The 21,260-nt window shown below is 40.9% G+C and overlaps 1 protein-coding gene across 1 annotated transcript; it reads right to left on the reverse strand.

The window, feature by feature from the left end:
- Positions 1 to 1,377: 1,377 nt before the first annotated feature.
- On the reverse strand, positions 1,378 to 20,673 carry USP18 (ubiquitin specific peptidase 18). Its single transcript, XM_063309202.1, has 11 exons — positions 20,377 to 20,673; positions 19,731 to 19,896; positions 16,876 to 16,972; positions 14,646 to 14,791; positions 14,312 to 14,391; positions 12,953 to 13,103; positions 11,323 to 11,414; positions 10,807 to 10,977; positions 8,659 to 8,790; positions 7,245 to 7,294; positions 1,378 to 2,256 (listed from the first exon to the last, which is right to left on the reverse strand). The coding sequence occupies exons 2-11, from the start codon at positions 19,885 to 19,887 to the stop codon at positions 2,202 to 2,204; spliced, it is 1,131 nt and encodes a 376-aa protein (XP_063165272.1). The 5' UTR covers positions 19,888 to 19,896; positions 20,377 to 20,673; the 3' UTR covers positions 1,378 to 2,201.
- Between the last annotated feature and the right edge of the window lie 587 nt (positions 20,674 to 21,260).

The raw sequence follows: 21,260 nt of genomic DNA on the forward strand, positions 1-21,260 counted from the left end.
ATTTCTCCCTTGTTTTATCATCACAACAGGAGAGAGACATAATTTGTCCAAATTCATCCAATGAATTTTGTGGCTGAATGAATTGGATAATTTAGTTATTATCCAACACTTTAAAAAATAACAGTATACTGAATTATGTGAGGGTGGAAAACATTCAAGCTATAGTGCAAGATGAAGCAAAACACCTCACATGAGCCATATGATTCACACATTGCAACAAAATGTAACCTACTTAATTATGCTTCATAGAATTGGCCTCAAGTGTCTGGGTTCCCACACGGTAAACCAAAACTTAACAACAAATGGAGGCTTGTTTTGGTGTAATCTGTGGTTCCAACCTTTGACTGTAGGATAGACAATTGGACCATGTTATCTTTCATCCAAAGAAACCCCCACAAAAGGAAATAGGAGGAAATTGCTGGTAACTGGGCCACAATTCCATAAAGAAGTAGAGTCTCAAGATTGCACACCAAATCCCTCTGCTCCCTTATGAATCTATATTTCCAATCACGAAGTACAGGTAAGGTTAACAGGCATTGACTCAGATATCAAAAGTTAGAGCAGCTGCCTCATCTTCTGCTGTTCAGACCTGTCAAAGACACTGGCGTGATCTCCAGATTAACAGTATCTTTTGAACAGGTCCAGACCAGCAGAAGACAATTCATCTGGTACCTTTCTTCACCTTCACTGGAGTAAAAAGTAAAATCAGCTTATTTTGGCAGATGGAAATGATCAAAGGAATGGGAGTGGTACAATAAGAGGGGAACATCAACTGACAAGGTACTCACACACAATATTCAACAACACTGAGAATAAAATCAGAAAGCCATACATCCAGTCTAACAAAGAGTTCTGGAGGACCCAAAGGCATGGTTACTATTTCATGACATTTTGATTGGTCCCATTAAAAGTCTAATTAATTGTGGTGCAAGAACGGACATGCTTTCCTAAGATGACACTTTAGCTTTCAAGGACTGCTTCATGACATAAATTACTTTATTTTCCAGCAAGAAAACATATTTAATTAATATATAACATTCATAAATATAGCAATGCATTATATAGACCAACTGATGAGACTGATTATTCATAAACAACAGTTGGTTTATATAAAGCAGTGTTTCTCAACCTTGGCAGCTTGAAGATCTGTGGACTTCAACCCCCAGAATTCCCCAGTCAGCTATGGCATCTTCAAGCTGCCAGGTTTTAGGAACACTGATATACAGCATTCCTACATTTTTCACACAAATTGAAACAAAGCAAAATAAGTACGTTGTAGACAGAAACCCTTTGCTGCTACCTTAGTCAGAATTTGTAATCATCAACTTGCAAATATCCAACTTTCTAGCCAGATAGTTATCTTTTATACTGTAATACTCATCTCTCAAGTCTTATGAACATGCCCAGGAAACCTAAGGGGGTAGATCAAGTAACTATTCATTTTCAAAAGAGAGCATACCTTGAGAGTCATTTCACTCACTTGCCCATTCCAAGGAATTTCTGGCATATGAGTAGCTATAATAAAATTGCATCATCCCCCATAAATTAAAGCACCAGAGTTATCACATGAACAGAGAAGGCCTCATTATACGGTATGACTGATATTCAAATGTAGAATAGATTGCAAACTCTTGGGTCTGTGAAATATACACTCCAAGCATTCTTCTATTTTACAATGTAGTCAGAATATAAGCAGATGTAAGAGTCTCTTTGTAAAATATGCAGCATCTTACAATTCCTATGACTCTTTGTAGGAGAGAGAAATGATGATGGTTAGCTGCAGTATAAAATCATGTCCTCTTAAAGAGAAGGAAAATTACTCAGGTTACTCAGACAATACAATTTCAAGTATATAATTTCATTTTCAACAGATGCATGTGTTACTCTCAAGCAGAAATACTAATTTTACTCCTATGCTACTTGATAAATTGTGGTTACTCTAGAAAGAAGACCCCCAAGAAGCAGATATGGGCAGCTTTCCAGGGCTGTTTGGGAAGAAATTCATTCTTTTGCTTATGACCTCATTTTCCGGGCAGCTCAAAGCACCAACTACATTTCCAATTCTCCTTTTGAAATGCACATTTCTCATGTGCATTCTCATGCACTGATGCTGATGGACACTGGGTCATCTCGCTGGATTCTGTTTATTTGGGACATGTGAACTGGGGCTTTCCTCAGTTACTGTGGATGTTCATTTCCATTCATATTGACCTGCCATTCCTTCTCATGTAAACCAAGAGGTAAGCTGTTTCACCCCTGAAGGAAGGAGAAAATTAATGAATTAATGAAAGAAAATCAACAGATAGCATAACAGCCAGGCAGCAATTAGTTCTCCAAACAACTTCCAGGGGACTACATAGAATTGTAAGAAGTTGTTTTGCCTGGAATTCAAATAATTTGACTTGCTGCTAACTGGGACAAGCAACTTGGTGTCCTCCAAATGTTTGGAATTTTCAGTCTCATAATCAAAGAACGTAGTAGTAAAAGATAGCCAGTTCGGTGTAGTGGTTAAGGCACCAGGCTAGAAACCGGGAGACCAGGAGTTCTAGTCCTGTCTTAGGCACAAAGCCAGCTGGGTGACCTTGGACCACTCGCTCTCTCTCAGGCCTAGGAAGGAGGCAATAGCCAACTACTTCCAAAATCTTGCCAAGAAAAAGGCTGTTAACGGGAGGAACCAGGAGCCAATCACAGAGGACACAATGCCAATTATTTTATGACTAATAAAAATCTGCAAATACAATCAAAGCCTGAATTTACAAACTGTATTAAGGTTTGTTAAACCAACCAAAATTGATAACTTTTGCACAACTTACTAAACCCTAACACTAACCACAATTGCTGGTTATTTATTTTTATTTTAATCTATCTTTCCTTTAGGAATTCAAGGCAGCACATCTGGTATTTCTTCCTCTGTTTTTTCTCCATTAAAAACTGTTAATGTTTTCTACTACAGATTAAAGTTACTATGGTAACTAATCATTTTGGCCGGGTGCAGAGGTTGAATTCAACTGTCCCCTTTTTGAATGTTAATTTTTGCACCTAGGGGGAAAGAACTTGCTTGGACTTGTTTTAGTTTCTGTTTCTCTTCTGTGTAGGCATGTAGAGAGTTTTAGCTGCTCTCACTGAGAGCCTGAGCTTTTAAATATGTTTTGCTTTCTGTAAATAAAAATTATTTTTATAGAAATGCCTGGTGTGTGACTTTTCTGATCTCTCCTGGGCCAAAGGCTTTCCCAGTAATCTGCCAACAGGTTATGTCCCCAGTAAGCCCAGTAAAACCCAGAGAGAAAAGAGAGATCAGCTCCACACCTCATGCACAATTTAAAGGTAGGTAGCAAAGACCTGTGAAGATTTTCTTTGGAGCCACCTGAAGATTTTCCAGCAACTGCCGGTCTACAGGACAAAGAAGCCAGCTGAGGTAACTTGCAAAAGAAGGAAGAAGCCATGGCTACCTCCCAGCCCTCAGCAATGCCTCTGGAGCACCTATCAGAGACCAACTATTTGAATTGGGCCCTGAAGATGCAGATGTATCTTCGCAGAGAGAATCTTTGGCTGCCAATTGGTGAGCAAACCCCCCAAAATCCCAGTGCTGAATGGCTGAGACAGGATGAGCAGGCTAGAGCCACCATTATCCTGGGAGTTGAGGACAATCAGCAAGCCCATGTGCGAGGTATGCAGTCTGCAAAGCAACTTTGGGATGCTTTAAGAGACTTGTATGTAAAGGCAACAGCAGGGAGTAAAGTTACCCTGACAAAAAAGCTGTACAGAGCCTACCTTGCAGAAGGAGATAGCCTTCCTGAGCACCTGCATTATATTCAGCAGCTGTTTGTTGAGTTGCAGGAGAGAGGAATGGAATTTACACCTCTCACAAAATCCTATATCCTCCTGTCCTCACTGAATGAAATGTGGGACACGCTGATTTGTACCCTAGAGGCTATGCCTGAAGCAGACCTCACCCCATCGTATGTTACACAGCGCTTACTCGCTGAATGGGAGAAGAGAGAGGAAAGATCCCCCCCATCTCTTCTGGAAAGCTGCAATACCAGAAAACAAGGGAAAAGAAGGGAAAGGAAGCTGAGGCCACAGCACTAGCCAGCCAGCGATGCTTCACTTGTGGTTCAGCTGGACATTTGCAGAAACACTGTGCCTTGAGACCCAAGAGTAGAAAGACAGAGAAGAAGAACACAAGGGCAACACAGAAGAAGGCTCTTCAGGCAACCCAAATTGCACAGGTTGCTGAGAAGGGTAATTCTGATGTATGGGTGTTAGATTCTGGGGCCAATTGTCATTTATGTAATTGTAAAAGCTCTTTTGTGTCACTGTCTAAAACTGAAAGACAAAGTGTATCTTTGGCTGATGGGTCTGTGACCACAATTATGGGACAAGGTGACTTGTATTTATCCTGCTTGGGAGAAACTGTAAAAGGTGTGTTGTATGTGCCAAATTTACAATCAAACCTTTTATCTGTGGCACAATTGGCTGCAACAGGGTATATCATAACATTTAAGAAAAATGGTTGTGAGATACGTAAACATGGAAAATTGTGTGCTACTGGTATATTAAAAGACTCCTTGTACATTGTGCAAAATGCAAGGAAGCCAAGCTGCAAGGCTGTAGTTGGCAACACGCGATATCATGACCAATGTGTACAGCTGATGCACAGGAGATTTGGTCATGCTAATTTCAAGTATATAGCACAAATGCCACAGCTGTGTGCTGACCTAAAGATAAAACCCTGTGACAAATACTTAGACTGTGTAGTTTGCAAAGAATGCAAAACACTAAAAGCTCCTGTGAGTAAACACAGTGACAGTTACAACTAGACCTTTGGAAATTGTACACTCAGACATTATTGGTCCTTTTGCTCCAAGTCTTGGACAAGCAAGGTATGCAATGACCATCATTGATGATTTCTCAAGATACACATTCATCTACATCTTAAAACATAAAGATGAGGCATTTGAGAAATTTAAAGGTTTTGTGACATGGGCAAACGGAAAATTCCCTAGGCCTGTATCTGCACTCCAATGTGATAGAGGAGAGTACCTTTCTCACAAATTCAAAAGGTTCCTAGCAGAAAAGGGGATAGAACAAATTCTTTCTAACCCTTACACCCCTCAGTAAAATGGTGTTGCTGAAAGAAAGGGCAGAACCTTGCAAAATGCAATGGAATGCATGGATTCACATTTATCTTTTAAGTATTGGGGAGAGGCAATATCTACTACCTGTTATGTACAAAACAGATTGTATAACTCTTGTGATTCAGGACACTCCATTCCATTTGTTTTATGGTGTGAAACCAAAGGTAAACCATCTTAGAGTGTTTGGTAGCACTGCTTGGGTTCATATTCTAAAACAACAGAGAAGGAAAGGAGGCCCCAAAACAAAGAAAGCTATCTTTGTTGGCTATGAACAAAGCCAGAGGAGCTACAGGTTCATAATGGGAGAGAAATTAATAATTAGCAAAAGCGCTTCTTTTGCTGAACAAAACTGGGGGAGATTAAACTCTAGCTCTCCAGCTGATCTGACCACCACAAGAGAACAGCAAGGACTTGCTGATGGTGATCTTTTGCCTGATGAGGACATTAAACCAGAAAAGCAAACTGAAGATCTGTCTGATGAGACAGATGCTTCTCAGGAAAGTGATAGGAGTCAAAATTTAAGCCCTATATTACCTCGCAGATCTCAGAGAAGCAATAAAGGCGTTCCTCCATCACGTTTTCAGGCTGAAACAGTAAAGGCTTTTCACATATTCACAGAACCTGAGTCTTTAGAACAAGTGAATGCTTTACCACCTGAGATTGCACAAAATTGGCATTCTGCCATGCAACAGGGATTGGCATCCTTGAAAGAAAATAAAACATGGAAACTGGTAAATCTACCTCCCAATGAACGCTGTCTAGGTTGTAGGTGGGTTTTCAAACTGAAAAGGGATGCTGATGGAAAAATCCAAAAATATAAAGCAAGGTTGGTTGCAAAAGGGTTCACTCAGAGGAAAGATTTAGACTTTGACAAGACTTTTGCACCAGTTACTAAAGGTGAATCAATTAGATTACTGTTAAAAGTTGCTGCACTCAAAGGAATGTCAGTTCACCACTATGACATTCAAACTGCATTTCTCTATGGTGATTTAGATCACAAATTATACATGCAGCAACCCCCTGGCTATGAAAAAGGGGAGAATCTAGTCTGTGAACTGCAGAAGTCAATCTATGGGTTAAAACAAGCTGCTAGATCCTGGAACCAAAATTAGATGAAAAACTGCAGAATTTTGGTTTTGAAAAAGGAAAAGCAGATCCATGTGTATATATGAAGAAAGACAAACAAGGCTGTATGTATCTGTGCATTTATGTTGATGATTTGCTGCTGTTCACACCAACAGAAAAACAAAGGCTTGATTTTGAAGCCTGCATGAAAAGCCATTTCACATTAAAAAGCCTTGGAATTATAACAACCTAGATTTAGAAATACACAGGAAGAAGGATGGTAGCTTTCTGTTAAACCAAAGGGGAGATAATGTTAATGTGAATGGAAAGACAGAGTTGTCAAAGAAAATTGGTTTGCATCTTATTCTGTAGTATAAAAAGGGGAGTGTTAATGTTTTCTACTACAGATTAAAGTTACTATGGTAACTAATCATTTTGGCCGGGTGCAGAGGTTGAATTCAACTGTCCCCTTTTTGAATGTTAATTTTTGCACCTGGGGGGAAAGAACTTGCTTGGACTTGTTTTAGTTTCTGTTTCTCTTCTGTGTAGGCATGTAGAGAGTTTTAGCTGCTCTCACTGAGAGCCTGAGCTTTTAAATATGTTTTGCTTTCTGTAAATAAAAATTATTTTTATAGAAATGCCTGGTGTGTGACTTTTCTGATCTCTCCTGGGCCAAAGGCTTTCCCAGCAATCTGCCAACAAAAACCACCCTGTGAAGGAGGCTGGGTTGAGAAATAATGACAAGTCCAAATTCACCAAGTGAACTTGAAGGGCAGATGATGGATTTAAACCAAGGTCTTCCAAGTCCTAGTCAGCATCTCAGTCAGTGCACCACTAGCTCTTCGGTGTGATTATTTTGCTGTATCCTGTATCTAACCTAGGCCAGTTCATCCCAAACAAAATGTACTGATCTAATTTTGTTCTCCACACAGCCAGCCATATTCTAAGGTCTCCTCCTTCTCATGCTCTGAACTCTTTCTTCCATCCCCACCACCAAGCCTTCCAGTTGGATTAGAATAAAAACCTGGCATTCTTCCTTACCAACAGAGAGATGCTCTTCCATAAGTACATTTGACATCATCCCAGGATACCTGCAGAATATAAAGCAGAAGGGTCCACATTCAAGGATTTATTCAAAAACCGTTTCAACCTACTGAATGCCAAGCCATGGTTCATTTTAATTATATTTTGTTAAACCACCCAGAAGCAAATCAATCTATCTTGTAGATGAACAAAATAATCTGGGCAATCTTGCCCAATTTCTGTTTCATTTTCATTCCTTGGTTAGTGTAACGGTTGTCTATTCTAAAACACTCTCAGACTCATCAGCAGGAATGCAAAGATATCTGATTTATTAAAGAATAGTATGCAGGATCACAAAGAAAGCCGAGAATGACGAAAGCTCACCAAATGCAAACTAAAAACCCACGGTGCAAATGAGATCCCTCCCCCCGTAGAATCTTCCCAGGCTCACAATCCCAGGTGCTCCTAACGGCTTCTGATGGTCTGCGGGAAAAGGCCTTGAACAGAGAACATAACCCAAACACATTCCATTGTAATGAACACAGATACAAGGTCTCACAGCAGCTCCCTCCCAAACAGAAACGCGCATCAGCGCCATGGCATGTGAAACGTTACGATGTACAGTGTACATTGAAACAGTGAACATGACAGTTAGTTGCTCTTGTCTTGAATCTGTGCGAATGCGTTGGGCAGACATAACACCAACCAGGAAAAAAGCTTTTGGGTTGTGGTTCACTGCCATAAAATACTGGACATATTGCACCTGATGTTAAGGACAAGCCAACTTAGTGCAACCAGTAACCTTCTGTGAAAAATGTGCCACGGGTAGGTGCTGTGTCCCCTCTTTATAGCACAAGTATTCACTGATAGATTACGTTTTTGTACTGCAAGTATCTCAATGTAACTCTTTGTAATAACAACTTGTAGGCAGATTTTAAGTCATAATATGGGTAGCTTGGCTTTAGCTTAGAAAAGATATAGATACTGCAAGGCTGAAATATGGTTTATGGGTTAGAAATAGGATGCCCTCCTTGTTCTATTAACCATGATTAAACAAACCTTTGCTTAATGTGTTGCATAAACCCAGTTAAGGTGTGCAGATCAGTCATTTAAAAGTATAATCTGTTTCAGAAATGGAGAATCACTAGCCGTTCACATGACATTGGACTGTCATTCCCATCACCCCTCACTGTATTGGATGTGGTTATTGTGGGTTAAGAGTCCAACAGCATCTAGACAACCATGTTTCCTGCCACTGATTTTTATACTGAACTTCCTCGCCTTTTGATTGCAGCTGCCATCTTGACTTCTTTTATTCCCCCCCTCCCTCCGCCCCACCATGAAGAAAGTCCAGATTCAAGTCAAAATGCATCTAGCAATATCGGGAGTGATCATGATTCTGTAAGACGACCTCAAGGTCTGGCCTCCTCACCTGACAAACACTGGAATCGTTGAAGCAAAACCATTTGTGTTCGGTGAGACTCCAGACATAGGCACAATAATGACCAAAATCAGCAGGTCCGGAGTGTGCGACAACCGCAAAGAGATCATACAATCCATCACCCTGGAAAGGACACAGCAGTGCTTTGAAGACATACCAACCAGATGCAAAACTTCCTTTTTTTAACAGGGAATGACTCTGATCAGGACACCTCTCCTGAATCTCTACTGTCAAAGGACAACTGCCCATAACATTAGCAACTTTTTTTCAACTCTTTCCCCTAACAAGTACTCTTCTTTGCAGGCTTGCTTTCCACAGAACAAGGAGTAGGGCAGTTTACCGACAAGGCAACTGTTGATTTTAGTGGGGAGAGCGGTGGGGTGGAGGGGTCCTCATGCAAAAGTAGATCAGATGACTTGGGAAGTTTCAGCTGGTTGCTTGCCAGGGCAAGCTGGAAAAAACAAAGGGCATTTCTCCACCTGCATCTAACCATGCTACAGACATGCCCTGCTGTATCCCCATGATGTTTCCTTCACCTCATCCTTATCTTTTCTGGCTTTAAAGTAATGTTTCCCAAATAAGCCATGGCAGTTTCAAAGTGGATTAACATCTGATGCACTTTGCTAACTCTTTCATTAGTGGTGCAGTCAGACGGTTCACACAGGGTTATCACAGCCTGATGCCTACTGGCCATTTCAGGATGGCGCTAGCATGCCCCTTCCCCTTCAGTCTTGGGCATGCTTCTTGGACACCATTGTTCTTTCTCCAGGTGGAAAGGGCTGGCACAAAAAGGCTCCCTAAAGCATTTCATAAACTCATCTCATGTTAAACATCCTGAACAAATGGAATTCAACTTCTGCTTCTCCTAGCCAGACTCAGAACCATTTATACAAAAGCAAAACTGGTGAAAATCCAAGTACCTTTATAATTCCACCAAGGGTCATTAAGGAGGTGGATTTAGTCCCTCAATAATTTCTGATTTGCTGACTAGATGCAGAATGTCAACCATGAAGATCTTCATGACTGGGTAAAGCCAGTCGGCCTCTCCATTCCACCCCACCCCATGGCTCACATTCACTTATCCTTTATATTCTACAAAACTGAGTATTAGATTTTTTTTTAAAAGGAGAGGAGGAATGTTTATATCTAGTATTCATCTATCGATCTACTTTGTATGCCACTGAATGCAGCTTACATAATAACATAAAATTTGCACAGTAAATAAAAATAATATGAGAACAACCAGTAATACAATATCTGATAATAAGAAAGATTTGAGTAAAGATGGAGAACAGTCATTCCGCAAAGGCCCTCTGGAAGAGTTTGGTCTTTAAAAGCTTTCCGAAGGCTATCACAGGTAGAGCCACTCTAGCTTCTAGAGGAAAGAGGACCTGATACTTCAGGCTTATTCAAGGAAGAAATAGCTAACCAATTTAGTTAGGCTGATTGTGTTATTTTATTTGATGGGTGTGATGGTTAATTTCTTAATCTCTCTTTTTCCAATATATCTCTCTCAGAGAGAGATTGAGATCTGACCCCGTATGAACATTCCTCATTCAAACCTTCCCAGCATGCAAGGCTGCACAGTTACACCGCTATCTTTGTGCTGCAGGACTGGCACCGGACTTGTTAAGATCTGCATTTCAGGATCTGGGGCAGGGGAGTCCAAAGCACCTTCACTCATATTTTCCTAGAGCTGGGCTGATCCAGGGTATAAGGACTACATATATAATATACATATGGGTATACAGTAAGTATATCCAGGGTATAAAGGCTACTTATATAATATACATATGGGTATACAGTAAGTATACCCAGGGTATAAAGGCTACATATATAATATACATATGGGTATACAGTAAGTATGTCCAGGGTATAAGGACCAGGAATTCTCCAGGTGAACAGATTAGAGGATATTGGAAAGTTCTGTCTGAACTGACAGCCTTGATAGATACTGGGAAATCCATGGGAAAAAGGCTGTGTCCTCCTCCCGGTCTGGAACACCAATTTTGGGCAACTGTGTTTGGAGAGGGCTTTAAGGATCATGAGTTAGGGTTCAAGGACTGGGTTTACCCCTCAATTGTTCACCCTGAATTAAAGTAGCCTTAATGCTAGAGGGAATGCATGTAAATATCCTACCTTCTTTTTGGCATCTGGATGATACTGTTCCATTGTCAGGATCTGGCTGAAGTCTAGCGTTTGTGGGAAGGCCAAGCTATCTCTGATTTTCTTAATTCTGTTGCCTTCTTTGGGACAGAAGCGAATGAGGTGCAGTGTCAACATTTGTGGCAAATGCATTATTTTCATCCCCTGCAAAATCAGCACATCCCAATACTGAAAAGCAAATAAATGGTACATTGCAGCCAACATAAAGAAGATACAAAGAGGGGACTTCTCCAATTGAACTTCAGTTTCCAAAATTACCAACCAGGATGGCCAAAAATCTGGGTCTAACATTAAGCAAGACATACTGGAGGCTTCCTCCAGGGTGTGTTTGACAAGACCCATGGAGCCACCTTGTGGAATTTTTCCAGGCATAAAGAGATAGAATATTAGTATCTTAGACAAACGAACAATTTAATCCTAAAACATAAAGAGCATGAAATTCCCAAAAACAATAACTCTTCCCATCCCACCCCCAAAAGGCAGCATTACCCGCAGGTATGTTGTTTTCTTGTCACACTGCTCACAGTGACACATGCTTTCTTCGGTTAATTGCACCGGCCTGAAAAAACAGTGGAGTGAATCTTCCTAGGAAAAGAGAAGATATGCATTATAGAAAGCAAGAACAGAGGTCAATTCTTTCCAACGCATCCTATATTTAACTCTTTCCCCTTAAACTGAGGCCACGAAGCTGCATTTCCCCACCGGCAGTTCTCCAGATGTGTTGGACTGTAGCTTCCATCATTCCTGAGCACCAATGGCAATGTTAAAGGGTAAGATCTCTGAAAATGCACTTTCACCACCTACCTAAGGTAATGAATCAGCTTTATGAAGTATCTATCTTTCACCTACTGTTAGACTTTATGTGCATTTTCAAATCCACAGATAAGTGAAATGGAATTCAACAAGCGTTTCCAGTTTGGATGATTAACTTCCAGAAAGCTGCTGGACCATTCCTGGAAGGGTTGGGGGAAAAGGTTTCCACGCTGTAAAGTTTCACGCTTCCTAATTTGGGATTTGTATTATGAAAGAGAGCCCACTAGCACCAATCTACTTCCTTTACACTGTCTTCAATCTTCCACCAACTGCTTCAGTGGATGACTCTTTTTCTGATCCTATGAAAAGGAAGAAAAATTTGCTTCCTATCCATTGTCTCCAGATCATAAATAATTTGATACGCATCTTTTCCCCTTAATTTACAAAGCCTAACAAACAGTATTCTTCCTCCGCATCTACTTCAGCCCCAAGCGTTGCGGTTGTAACATGATCCCTAATGGCACCAGCTGCCCTTCAGCACCCGACAGGCTTCCTGCCCCATTTTTTTTTTAAAAATCCATTCGATCGTGTCCAATTCTCGGAGACTGCCTGAACAAGTCCCTGCAGTTTTCTTGGCAAGATTTTCAGAAGTGGTTTGCCATTGCCTCCTTCCTAGGGCTGAGAGAGAGTGACTGGCCCAAGGTTCCCCAGCTGGCATTGTGCCCAAGGCAGGACTAGTACTCATAGTCTTCCAGTTTCCAGCCTGATGCCTTAACCACTACACCACCCTGGCTCTCCTGCCCCGTTAGCAGGCTATAAAGTGAGCTTCATCTTTATTTACAACAATGAAAGGGCAGACAGCAGCAGAAGGGGTGCTAAAGGAAACAGTGATGAACACCCCTAACAATTCAGTCAGTCAACTGGATTGGCACCAATCAATTGCCAGGACCTGCCTATTTCAGAAAGCTTTCTGGTATTGACAGAATGGCTGGCCCCTCTCTGCAGTAGGAGATTGTTATCAAAGGTATTATTCCTTGATGTATGTGAAGGTTGTTGTTGCTATTATTATTGTTTTCGACTTTATTATGATTATTTGCTTTATTTTTTTTGTTTGCTGTATTGGCATATACGCCACTTATGAGTCATCTATGACTGAAGTGACCTGTAAGACTAAGCAAGCAAGTAAGTAAATCATCACAAAATGCTCATTCTCTAGAACTTAAACAGATGCAGGCCTCTTCCCACAGCACCCATTTTATAAGAATCCTTCAAAGAGTAGATTTGCCCACCAGCTCACAAGGTTCCTGTCTCCACCTTAGAGTATCTTGGTTGTACGTTCCTGTCCTCCAAAAATGTCCAAATGAACTTACCAGGGTCTTAACCAGATGAGAATCAGAATCAAGCAGTGGAAGATGAAGCATTAGGTGGTTACTCTCTCTCTTTGTTTCATGGAAACACTTCTGACACACCAGGAGCTCTTGCAGACGGATGGTATACAGAAGAGTCAGACGTTCAACCTTCAAGGGATGGGGAGGTGGGAAGAACCCAAAAAGGATTTTTTTATTATTATTATTTCATTGCTTCAACAGAAATGTGATTCCTTATCAGCCTTTCCTAATCTGATACCAGCCACATCTGGTATCAGATACCAGCCAAGAATCTCTTTCTGCCATGTACACAGAAGGTCTATCTAGAGGGCAACAGCTTGGAGAAGACTGTACTGTACAATTTGACAGGTGGATTCGATCTGGTTCCCATCACTTGAGACCATCTACTGCAATGCTCTGCCATGTCCAACTTACTGCTGTCCAGACAGAACTGTAGCTCCCATAATTCCCCCTCAACCTGACCAAAGTAAGTAATATGCAACAGAGATCACAGCTACATTCAACAGAGCAAAAGGGGGAAAAAACAGCTATGATTAAATGATCATACAGTTGGGAAAGAGCCATCTTTCGTCTTCTAGCACATCAGTAAAGGGAGCCGGATTCCACATTTCCTTAGTGCTGCTTTCCATTCAAGCTTCCGTTTCAAACTCAGACACAAACTACATGTTACACTAATACCATCTCTCTCAATGGATGCTTAGACAGCCATCACAGGAGACAGGAATGGAGGGAGACCAGATGTTATCTTTTCTGTCCATGGTGAACCCTATTAAAGAATTCTTCTTCCCAGCTACTTACTACAAGGTAAAATTCATATTATTATATAATCAGGCCCCTGGTAGATTTTATTTATTATTTTTGTTGAATTTTATGGATGAGCCACCATAAATGTTATTGTTACTTATATTTACTGCTGGGTTTCAGCCTGGAGTTAAGCATTTCTGTATGTTTAATCTTATCACTGTAAACCACCCACAGTCATGTGAGCTGTGCACATAGAAGGATTATAAAATGAACAGATCAGTAAATGGATAAAAATTTTGGTAACTAAGTTGATTTGCTTTAATAAATTATATACAGCTCTCTGGCAGGGCCTCTAACAGGTTTCTCTTCCTTCTCAGAAAAGAGATGTGGAACCATCTGGTTTGATTTCAGGGGCTTGGTCAGAGTAGCCATCAAAGCCCAACCATTCTGGTGGGCACCAAGTTGGGAAAAGTCAAAGTGAAAAGTCTAGCAACCGGGCTTTACTTAAAGGGGACTACCATCAATTAATTCATCATGCCTATATAAAGCCACAGTGACAAAAGTATTTTTTCTTTATAAAACTAGGATTTTACCAGATCCACGTTTGTGATTTGGCCTTTAATTAGGCTCCAGAGTTTGCAATAGAGTTCTGAAGCATCATGGAGAACAAACACTAGAACAAAAAAGACGACAGCCATATTTAGCACAAGGGATCCTACATCAGCTTTCCAAATAATAATCACGTCTACTTCCATTACTATAGTCTTTCAGCTTCAAATTCCCTATATGTTTTTAACCCCGTTCTTTACTGTCTCTTAATAAGCCAAAATACAAAGTTTTGCCTTCATCAGTTAACAGCATTTGCCGTCCAATCCCTAAATGCTGTGCCACCCAAATGGTATCCAAGAGGCTCCTGATCTTCCTTACATCTGATACCATGATGACGAAGGCAGGAGATAAGATCCAGAGGGTACACAGACTTCCCCTTGGCCCGCTGCATCTCTTCTAGCAGCAGAAGCATTTGGTAAGGGACACTGGCCTTCTGCTCTGCTGCTCCAAATGGTACTTTGGTCCTGCAGTGAAAAGAATCAAAACGTGATTGTCCTTCACAGTCAGGAAAAACTGGGCTCATACTTTAAGGCCAGGTCCCAACAGAAACCTAAAAAGAAATAAAAGCCTGACTATTTAATATATTACACCGATATTATAGTTTCCAATCGAAGCGAATTGGAATTATTCAGACCAGCACTTACCCACTGCAGCAACCCAGAACACCAGAAAAAGGAAAAAGATCATCTGCACAGCATCTTCCAACAAAATGGATACCCGCTCAACTTTATCAAAAAGTGCCTCACCACCCAACCCACTACAACCCAACCAATGGAAACTATGAAAAGGACAACACTGCCATACATCAGAAACATCTCAGAAACCACCAACAGACTGTTACAACCACACGGCATCACCGTAGCACATAAACCAACTAAAACTCTTCAAAACATATTAAGCAAGCCAAAAGACCCAATAGCCCAAGAAGAAAAAACAGGAGTTATTTACAACATACAATGCAAAGACTGTAACAGCCACTATGTAGGCCAGACAGGCAGAAGACTAGCAAAGCGCATCCACGAACACCAACTAGCAGTCAGAAGACATGATGAGAACTCCTTAATCTCACAACACATGGACAGACTCAACCACAGTTTCAACTGGGAAACTCTGAGCATCCTAAACCAAGCCAAATCCAAAAACGCCAGAGAATTCCTGGAAGCCTGGCACTCAGACCAAGCAGCCATCAACAGACACATAGAGGTAAACAACATTTACACACCATTCAAAAGAGACAATAGAAAAGCCAAGAGACCAGTACACTCCCTTGCCAGCAATCAACACCCAGATATGCAAAAATCAACACTAGGATTAACACCAGATGAACCATCAAACAGCACAATACACCCTAATCAAGGAACTATTAACTCAGGCAATCAACCAAGCAGCAAACAACAGCCCAATCAACTCCCAAGGAGAGAACAACACCCCACCAACACAAGCAGGGCAAGCCACAGTATATAAACTGAGAACAAGGCCCACTCCATCTTTGCACTGAAGATGTCACCTAGTGTGGCAATGAAATGTCTGCAAGGAAACAACAAGGCTCAGAGAGCACCAAGGACGCCACAGATATTATAGTTTTCCCAATACAAGAGGAGGTCAAGGATTTAAACATGGCTTTAAAACTTAATTGTTTTTATAAAAATGAAGTATTATTTCTTTAAATAATAAATGTTATTAAATAATAATGCATTGCTCTTGCACACCTGGCTTAAAGGAGCAACAACACATTCATGGTTTCAATTAATCACAATACTTGGCCATAAGTAAATAGGAAATGTCCAAAACATTCTATGGCATTGCAAGAATCCTGTAAATGAGTATTAATTGTTCCATTCTGCAGATGGGGAGGGTGAGGTTGAGAGAGAAGGCTTGCCTAAAAGTTCACCCAGAGAATTTATTAAAGAAGAGATAAGAATAGGTCTTTCCCAATTCTCATCTGTCTGTAAACTTTATTTTAAGATTCCCTCAAGGTCTCCCTTGAGTCTCCTCACAGCCACTTGGACATGACCATGTTGTTTTCTTGGCAAAAATATGTAAGTTTATTATCACCTTCTTTCAGGATGTTTGTTTCAGCTTCCCTGTTAGCCCTGCAAGGTAGTCCAGACAAGAAGCAACCCAGGAGGACTAGCTCTATCTTTATTATAAGGTTGCATTAACAGAATCTTGCAAGACCGAATGAATTTCTCTTTCCTTTTACTCTCCGGAAAATGGGAAGGGTCCCTTCTGAAACTCTTCCCATGCCCTCTCTCCTTCTGTGGGCTGAGATACCTTTTACATGCCGGTTGTCCAATCTGCACCTCTCCTCCTGTCTCCCAAGGCCATTCCCACAAACCATTACATTCCCAGTCTAATCCAGGGGGAGTCTCTCATCCAAACAGTAACCAGGCCCAATCTTGCTTAGCTTTTCTGAGATTATCCACAGTCTTCTAGGTGCTGCATCTGTTATGACGGTACCACTTAAGTGTGTTATATCATTCCAGGTGTTGGAAAAGGAACTCTTTCAGTTGAGGGTGATTAACTGCACTCTCTGAGCCTCACTCACCTCCGGAGAATTGTAGTGAAGTATCGGTTCATTAACAAGCTTTGAAGCAATGCGTTGACGCAGCAGCTCAATCCAATGTTGTATAAGCCAACAGCACCTGAGAACAAGACCCAAAACTGGAATACACAGCTTGGACAAAGAGGAAGGAGAAAGATATTGCAGATATCTAATGCTACCTGCCTTTTCAGAGATCACCAAGTTTGGAGCCTCCAGGATATCTACAGCAATATGAACTTATACCGGAAGGAGAAAAGCGTGCAGGGTTCTCCCATTCAGAGGAAGAAAGACCGAATTCTAATTTCTTTCCATTAGTTTTACAGCTAACATAAACCCTTCCCCAACCCATACTATTTTCAAGTCTTCTGCCACTGGAGTTTCAATCCTGGGGATGCAAGTGAGCAAGAATTTTCCCCGAGTGCCAGAGAGAGAAATATGAAATCAAGACTCTTTCTCTGTCCCCGTAGTGGGAGTTCCAATATGGCCTTATGGGTTCAATTTGAATATGGCCTTACAGTTGCAATTTGGCGTGCGTGCGCAAATGCACAAATTTAACTGTAAATTAATTCGAATGCTGTTTTTGTCCTGTTCCCTTGCACTATCTTTGAGAGTAAGATCGCCAGCACACGGCTCAACGATTAAGTGCAGCCTTGAGCCCCAAAAAGGTCTTCACTTTGCCCTTGAAGCAACCATTAAAAATTTAATATGTATGTGTGTTCGACATATATCAGTTCTCTTTGCCCAATTCTTTCTTCCAGAGTAACCCAGAGCTTTTATATCCTCCCTTCAGAAATTCTCAAAGATACAAAAATCTTGTAAAAGACTGACCATGCAGAGAAAATATACTAAAGCAGCCTTTCTCAAACGTTTGACCCTGGAGGAACCCTTGAAATCGTTTTTAGGCCTTGGGGAACCCCTGCACATTCAGGCTCAAATATAGGCGAGAAGGTACAAAATTATTCTATTTGTTTCCTGTGTAGGCCTGTATAGGGTTCTTAAACTAAAAATAAAGAATGAAACTTATCTCTTTCATGTGAAGTTGCCCAAATTTGAAATAATTTTTTAAGTAAATCATGACCTCCCAGGGAACCCCTAGTGACCTCACGCGGAACCCTAAGGTTCCATGGAATCCTGTTTGAGAAACCCTGGAAAATATACTACAGACACTGCCCCACTGTTGTTTTAATCCTGCATCTTTTTTTTTTAAAAAAAATTAAGATTGCATATTTCATATTATATCTCAATATTAGGATATCTGTATCATGACAGCAGCTCCTCTAATTCAGAAAAACTCAAGAGGTATTCCAGATGATTCCTAGGAAATTACCTACCTGCAAACAAGCCACCCCAAATTTTGTGGCAAGCAGCACATTTTTGCCTAGCAGCTTGTCAGAAATCATGCTGCTGTATGGAACACCACCAAAAACTGTAGTCTGAACCTAGTTATTTTCCATCTTCCATTTATTGGTTCTTTCTCTCTTTCTTTATCTAATTTATCCCCGCCCATCTCCTCCCTTCGGAGGACTCTCTTCTAGTGATCATATGAAATTCCATGCATAAATAATAAATAAATAAGATGTAAATAAATGAAATATAAATACAGTTCACTGAGTGAGTGGTATGTAGGGAAGTACTTTAATATTTCAGTATTTCAGTAACGTAACTAGTATTTTAGTACTTTTAGCAATTAAGCATTTTAGAATTCAAGGGTTTTTTATACTCTGTAGTAATTTGGAATATTAGCTTTCATTTTGTTTCCTTTTTAATATTTTATTATCTGCAGTTACATTATATTTTAGCTGATTATATTTGAACTCTTTGCTATTGCTATTTGTTTAGCAATCTCTGTTCTTCTACTTTTGCTTTGTGGTTCATCTTCTTTAAGGCAACTGTACGATTTCTGTTTTGTGATTAAATTAACAGATCAGTTGATTGAGCAATTTGTATATGCTGACGATGTTTAACAGAAGCAAGCAGATTACAAAATTATAATACAGTAAGAAAATCTGGTTTCATCCTAAAACTCTATTATGATAGAGTTTATTATGAATAATTGAATTAAAGATTATGTATGGGCCTTCTTACATATGGAGTTAAAGTAATAATGGGCAACAACAGAGGAAGAGGATAACAGACAATAGAAACTGGCAATAATAATGCTCTGATCACCTGCATCCAGACTCTGTAGCACGCTCTACTTGGGGCTGCCCTTAAAGACTATTCTGAAACCGCAGTTGGTTCCGAATGCAGCGGCTGCAGACTTGCAGGCTCCTGATGTTGGGAGCATGTAACACCAGTTTTGTGGACCCTGCATTGATTGCCAGTTGGCTTCCAGGTCCAATCGAAGGTGCTGGTTTTGACCTATAAAGCCCTTCAAGGTTTGACATCCAGACACATTCTGGACCGCCTTCTTCAGCCAGCTGCAGCCCAACTGATTAGACAAGTGTTTCTCAACCTTGGCAACTTTCAGATGTGTGGACTTCAACTCCCAGAATTCCCCAGCCAGCTGGGCTGGCTGGGATATTCTGGGAGTTGAAGTCCACACATCTGGAAGTTGCCAAGGTTGAGAAACATTGGATTAGACCTAGCAGGGAAGCTATCAGGCTGGCTCCCTCTTCACTTGCTTTTCACAGGCTCCTAAAAATGGAGCTTTTCCAGACAACCTTCCTCTGATTTGAGTTGCTTTGCCAACTTTTATTTTCTCCACATTCTGGTAGCGTTATTGTGCTTTTCTTTCGGTATGGGCCTTTTTTATATTGTATTTTGTTATGCAAGCTGCCAAGAGTTCTTTCTGACAGCGGCAGCATGCAAATCGGTCAAGTAAATAAATAAAGCACACATCAAAGACAAGAAAGTACCATTTCTTAAGTCTGCCATTCCAAAGATTTCTTCGAGTTGCTTGCTAATCTTTTGCAAATCCTTGTTGCTTTCCTCCTTGCCCTCCGGTGCCAAAGGCTGACGATCATCCAGTCTGAGATATCTGATTTCCTTTGGATGTCCAGGTTTCTGACCCATCAAATGTTGCTGTGCACAAAATACACAATATCCTAGTTACGGTACCCCCAACTCTGGATTCTTCAGTAAAGCAGGTCTAAGCAAACAATGGCTTGGCAGCATATGCTGACCCACCTAATAGCACTCAGGACCAGGAATCTGGTGGATTTTCAGCTACAAAGCTACCTGAACGATTTGGGAAAAATAGAGTGGAAAGTGTGCGTAAGGTTTTCCTTCTTCTACAACTTTCTCCAGATGACTGAACATTTCTGTTTTCTGAACAGAGGAGATGCCAACAGCCTGATTCTAATTCACAAGCAAGACCCAAGTCCCAACACAAATTAATTAAATATAATAAATGCATTCAATAATGTTCAGATTATGGGGAAATGCTGAGAGTCATGTGGTGCAGTTCTTAAGAGGCATCGGATTGGCCCTGGGGACACAAAGGTTCTGGTCTTCCTTCACCACACAAGTGATTTGGGAACAGTCTTTCTCAGCCCAGCCTACCTCACAGGGTTGTTGTTTGGGGGAAAACCAGAGGAGCTTCTTCTATGTATGCCACCTTGCGCTCCTGAAAGAAAGGCAAGATAAAGGTCTAAGAAAGAAGGCAAGAGAAGGAGGTGAAGGTCATTAGAGGTTCTTTATTCCAAACCTCAGGCAAGGAAAGATACTTGAGACCAGGAAGAACAAATGATTTAAGTAAGGGTGTGAAGAGGCCAGGAAGAGCAAAGGACTGGCTGCGCTTGCCCATTACTTCAAGCCACAGTTTGCCAAATAAACAACAACCGTCAAGGTGACACAACAATCTTCCAGTCTTCAAAAGGAATCTAAAGAGTCCCCTTTTCGGGAGAGATGGGCGGTGATAGAAATTTGTAAAATAAATACATACATACATACATACATAATGAGAGAGAGCAGCAGCCCACAATTCCCATTTTTAACCGAAGTGCAATGGCCAGAATGCCACTTTACTACATATAAAAGATATCCATATGGAGAGGGTTAAAAGAAAGGAGGGGGGAGTTTTCTCTCTCTTCTCTAGGCGTGTCCACCAGGTAGGGTGAACATAGTCAAGGTGGTACACAATGGCACAAAGTTCTGCCTGTTTCATGTGTGTGTCAAACGTGGGAGGCACAAATATGGGCAGAGCTTCAGGCACACCACTGTGACTGCCATCTTGACTTTTTTGACCACATCCTACAGACCCCCTAATCCTCTCCCATCAGCCCTGCTGAAATACCAATGATTTTCATATTCAAGACAGTTGGAACAATGTTCATATTTCAAGTGTAGCTGGAACAACCACACAACACTTAGCCTCTCGGTACCGAAAGAAACATGGTAGGCAGCCATTTTCTGCATCATGCTTTCCCTTTGGATCCTGGAACATC

This window comes from Candoia aspera, chromosome 7, assembly GCF_035149785.1.
Source record: "Candoia aspera isolate rCanAsp1 chromosome 7, rCanAsp1.hap2, whole genome shotgun sequence".
Classification (NCBI taxonomy): domain Eukaryota; kingdom Metazoa; phylum Chordata; class Lepidosauria; order Squamata; family Boidae; genus Candoia; species Candoia aspera.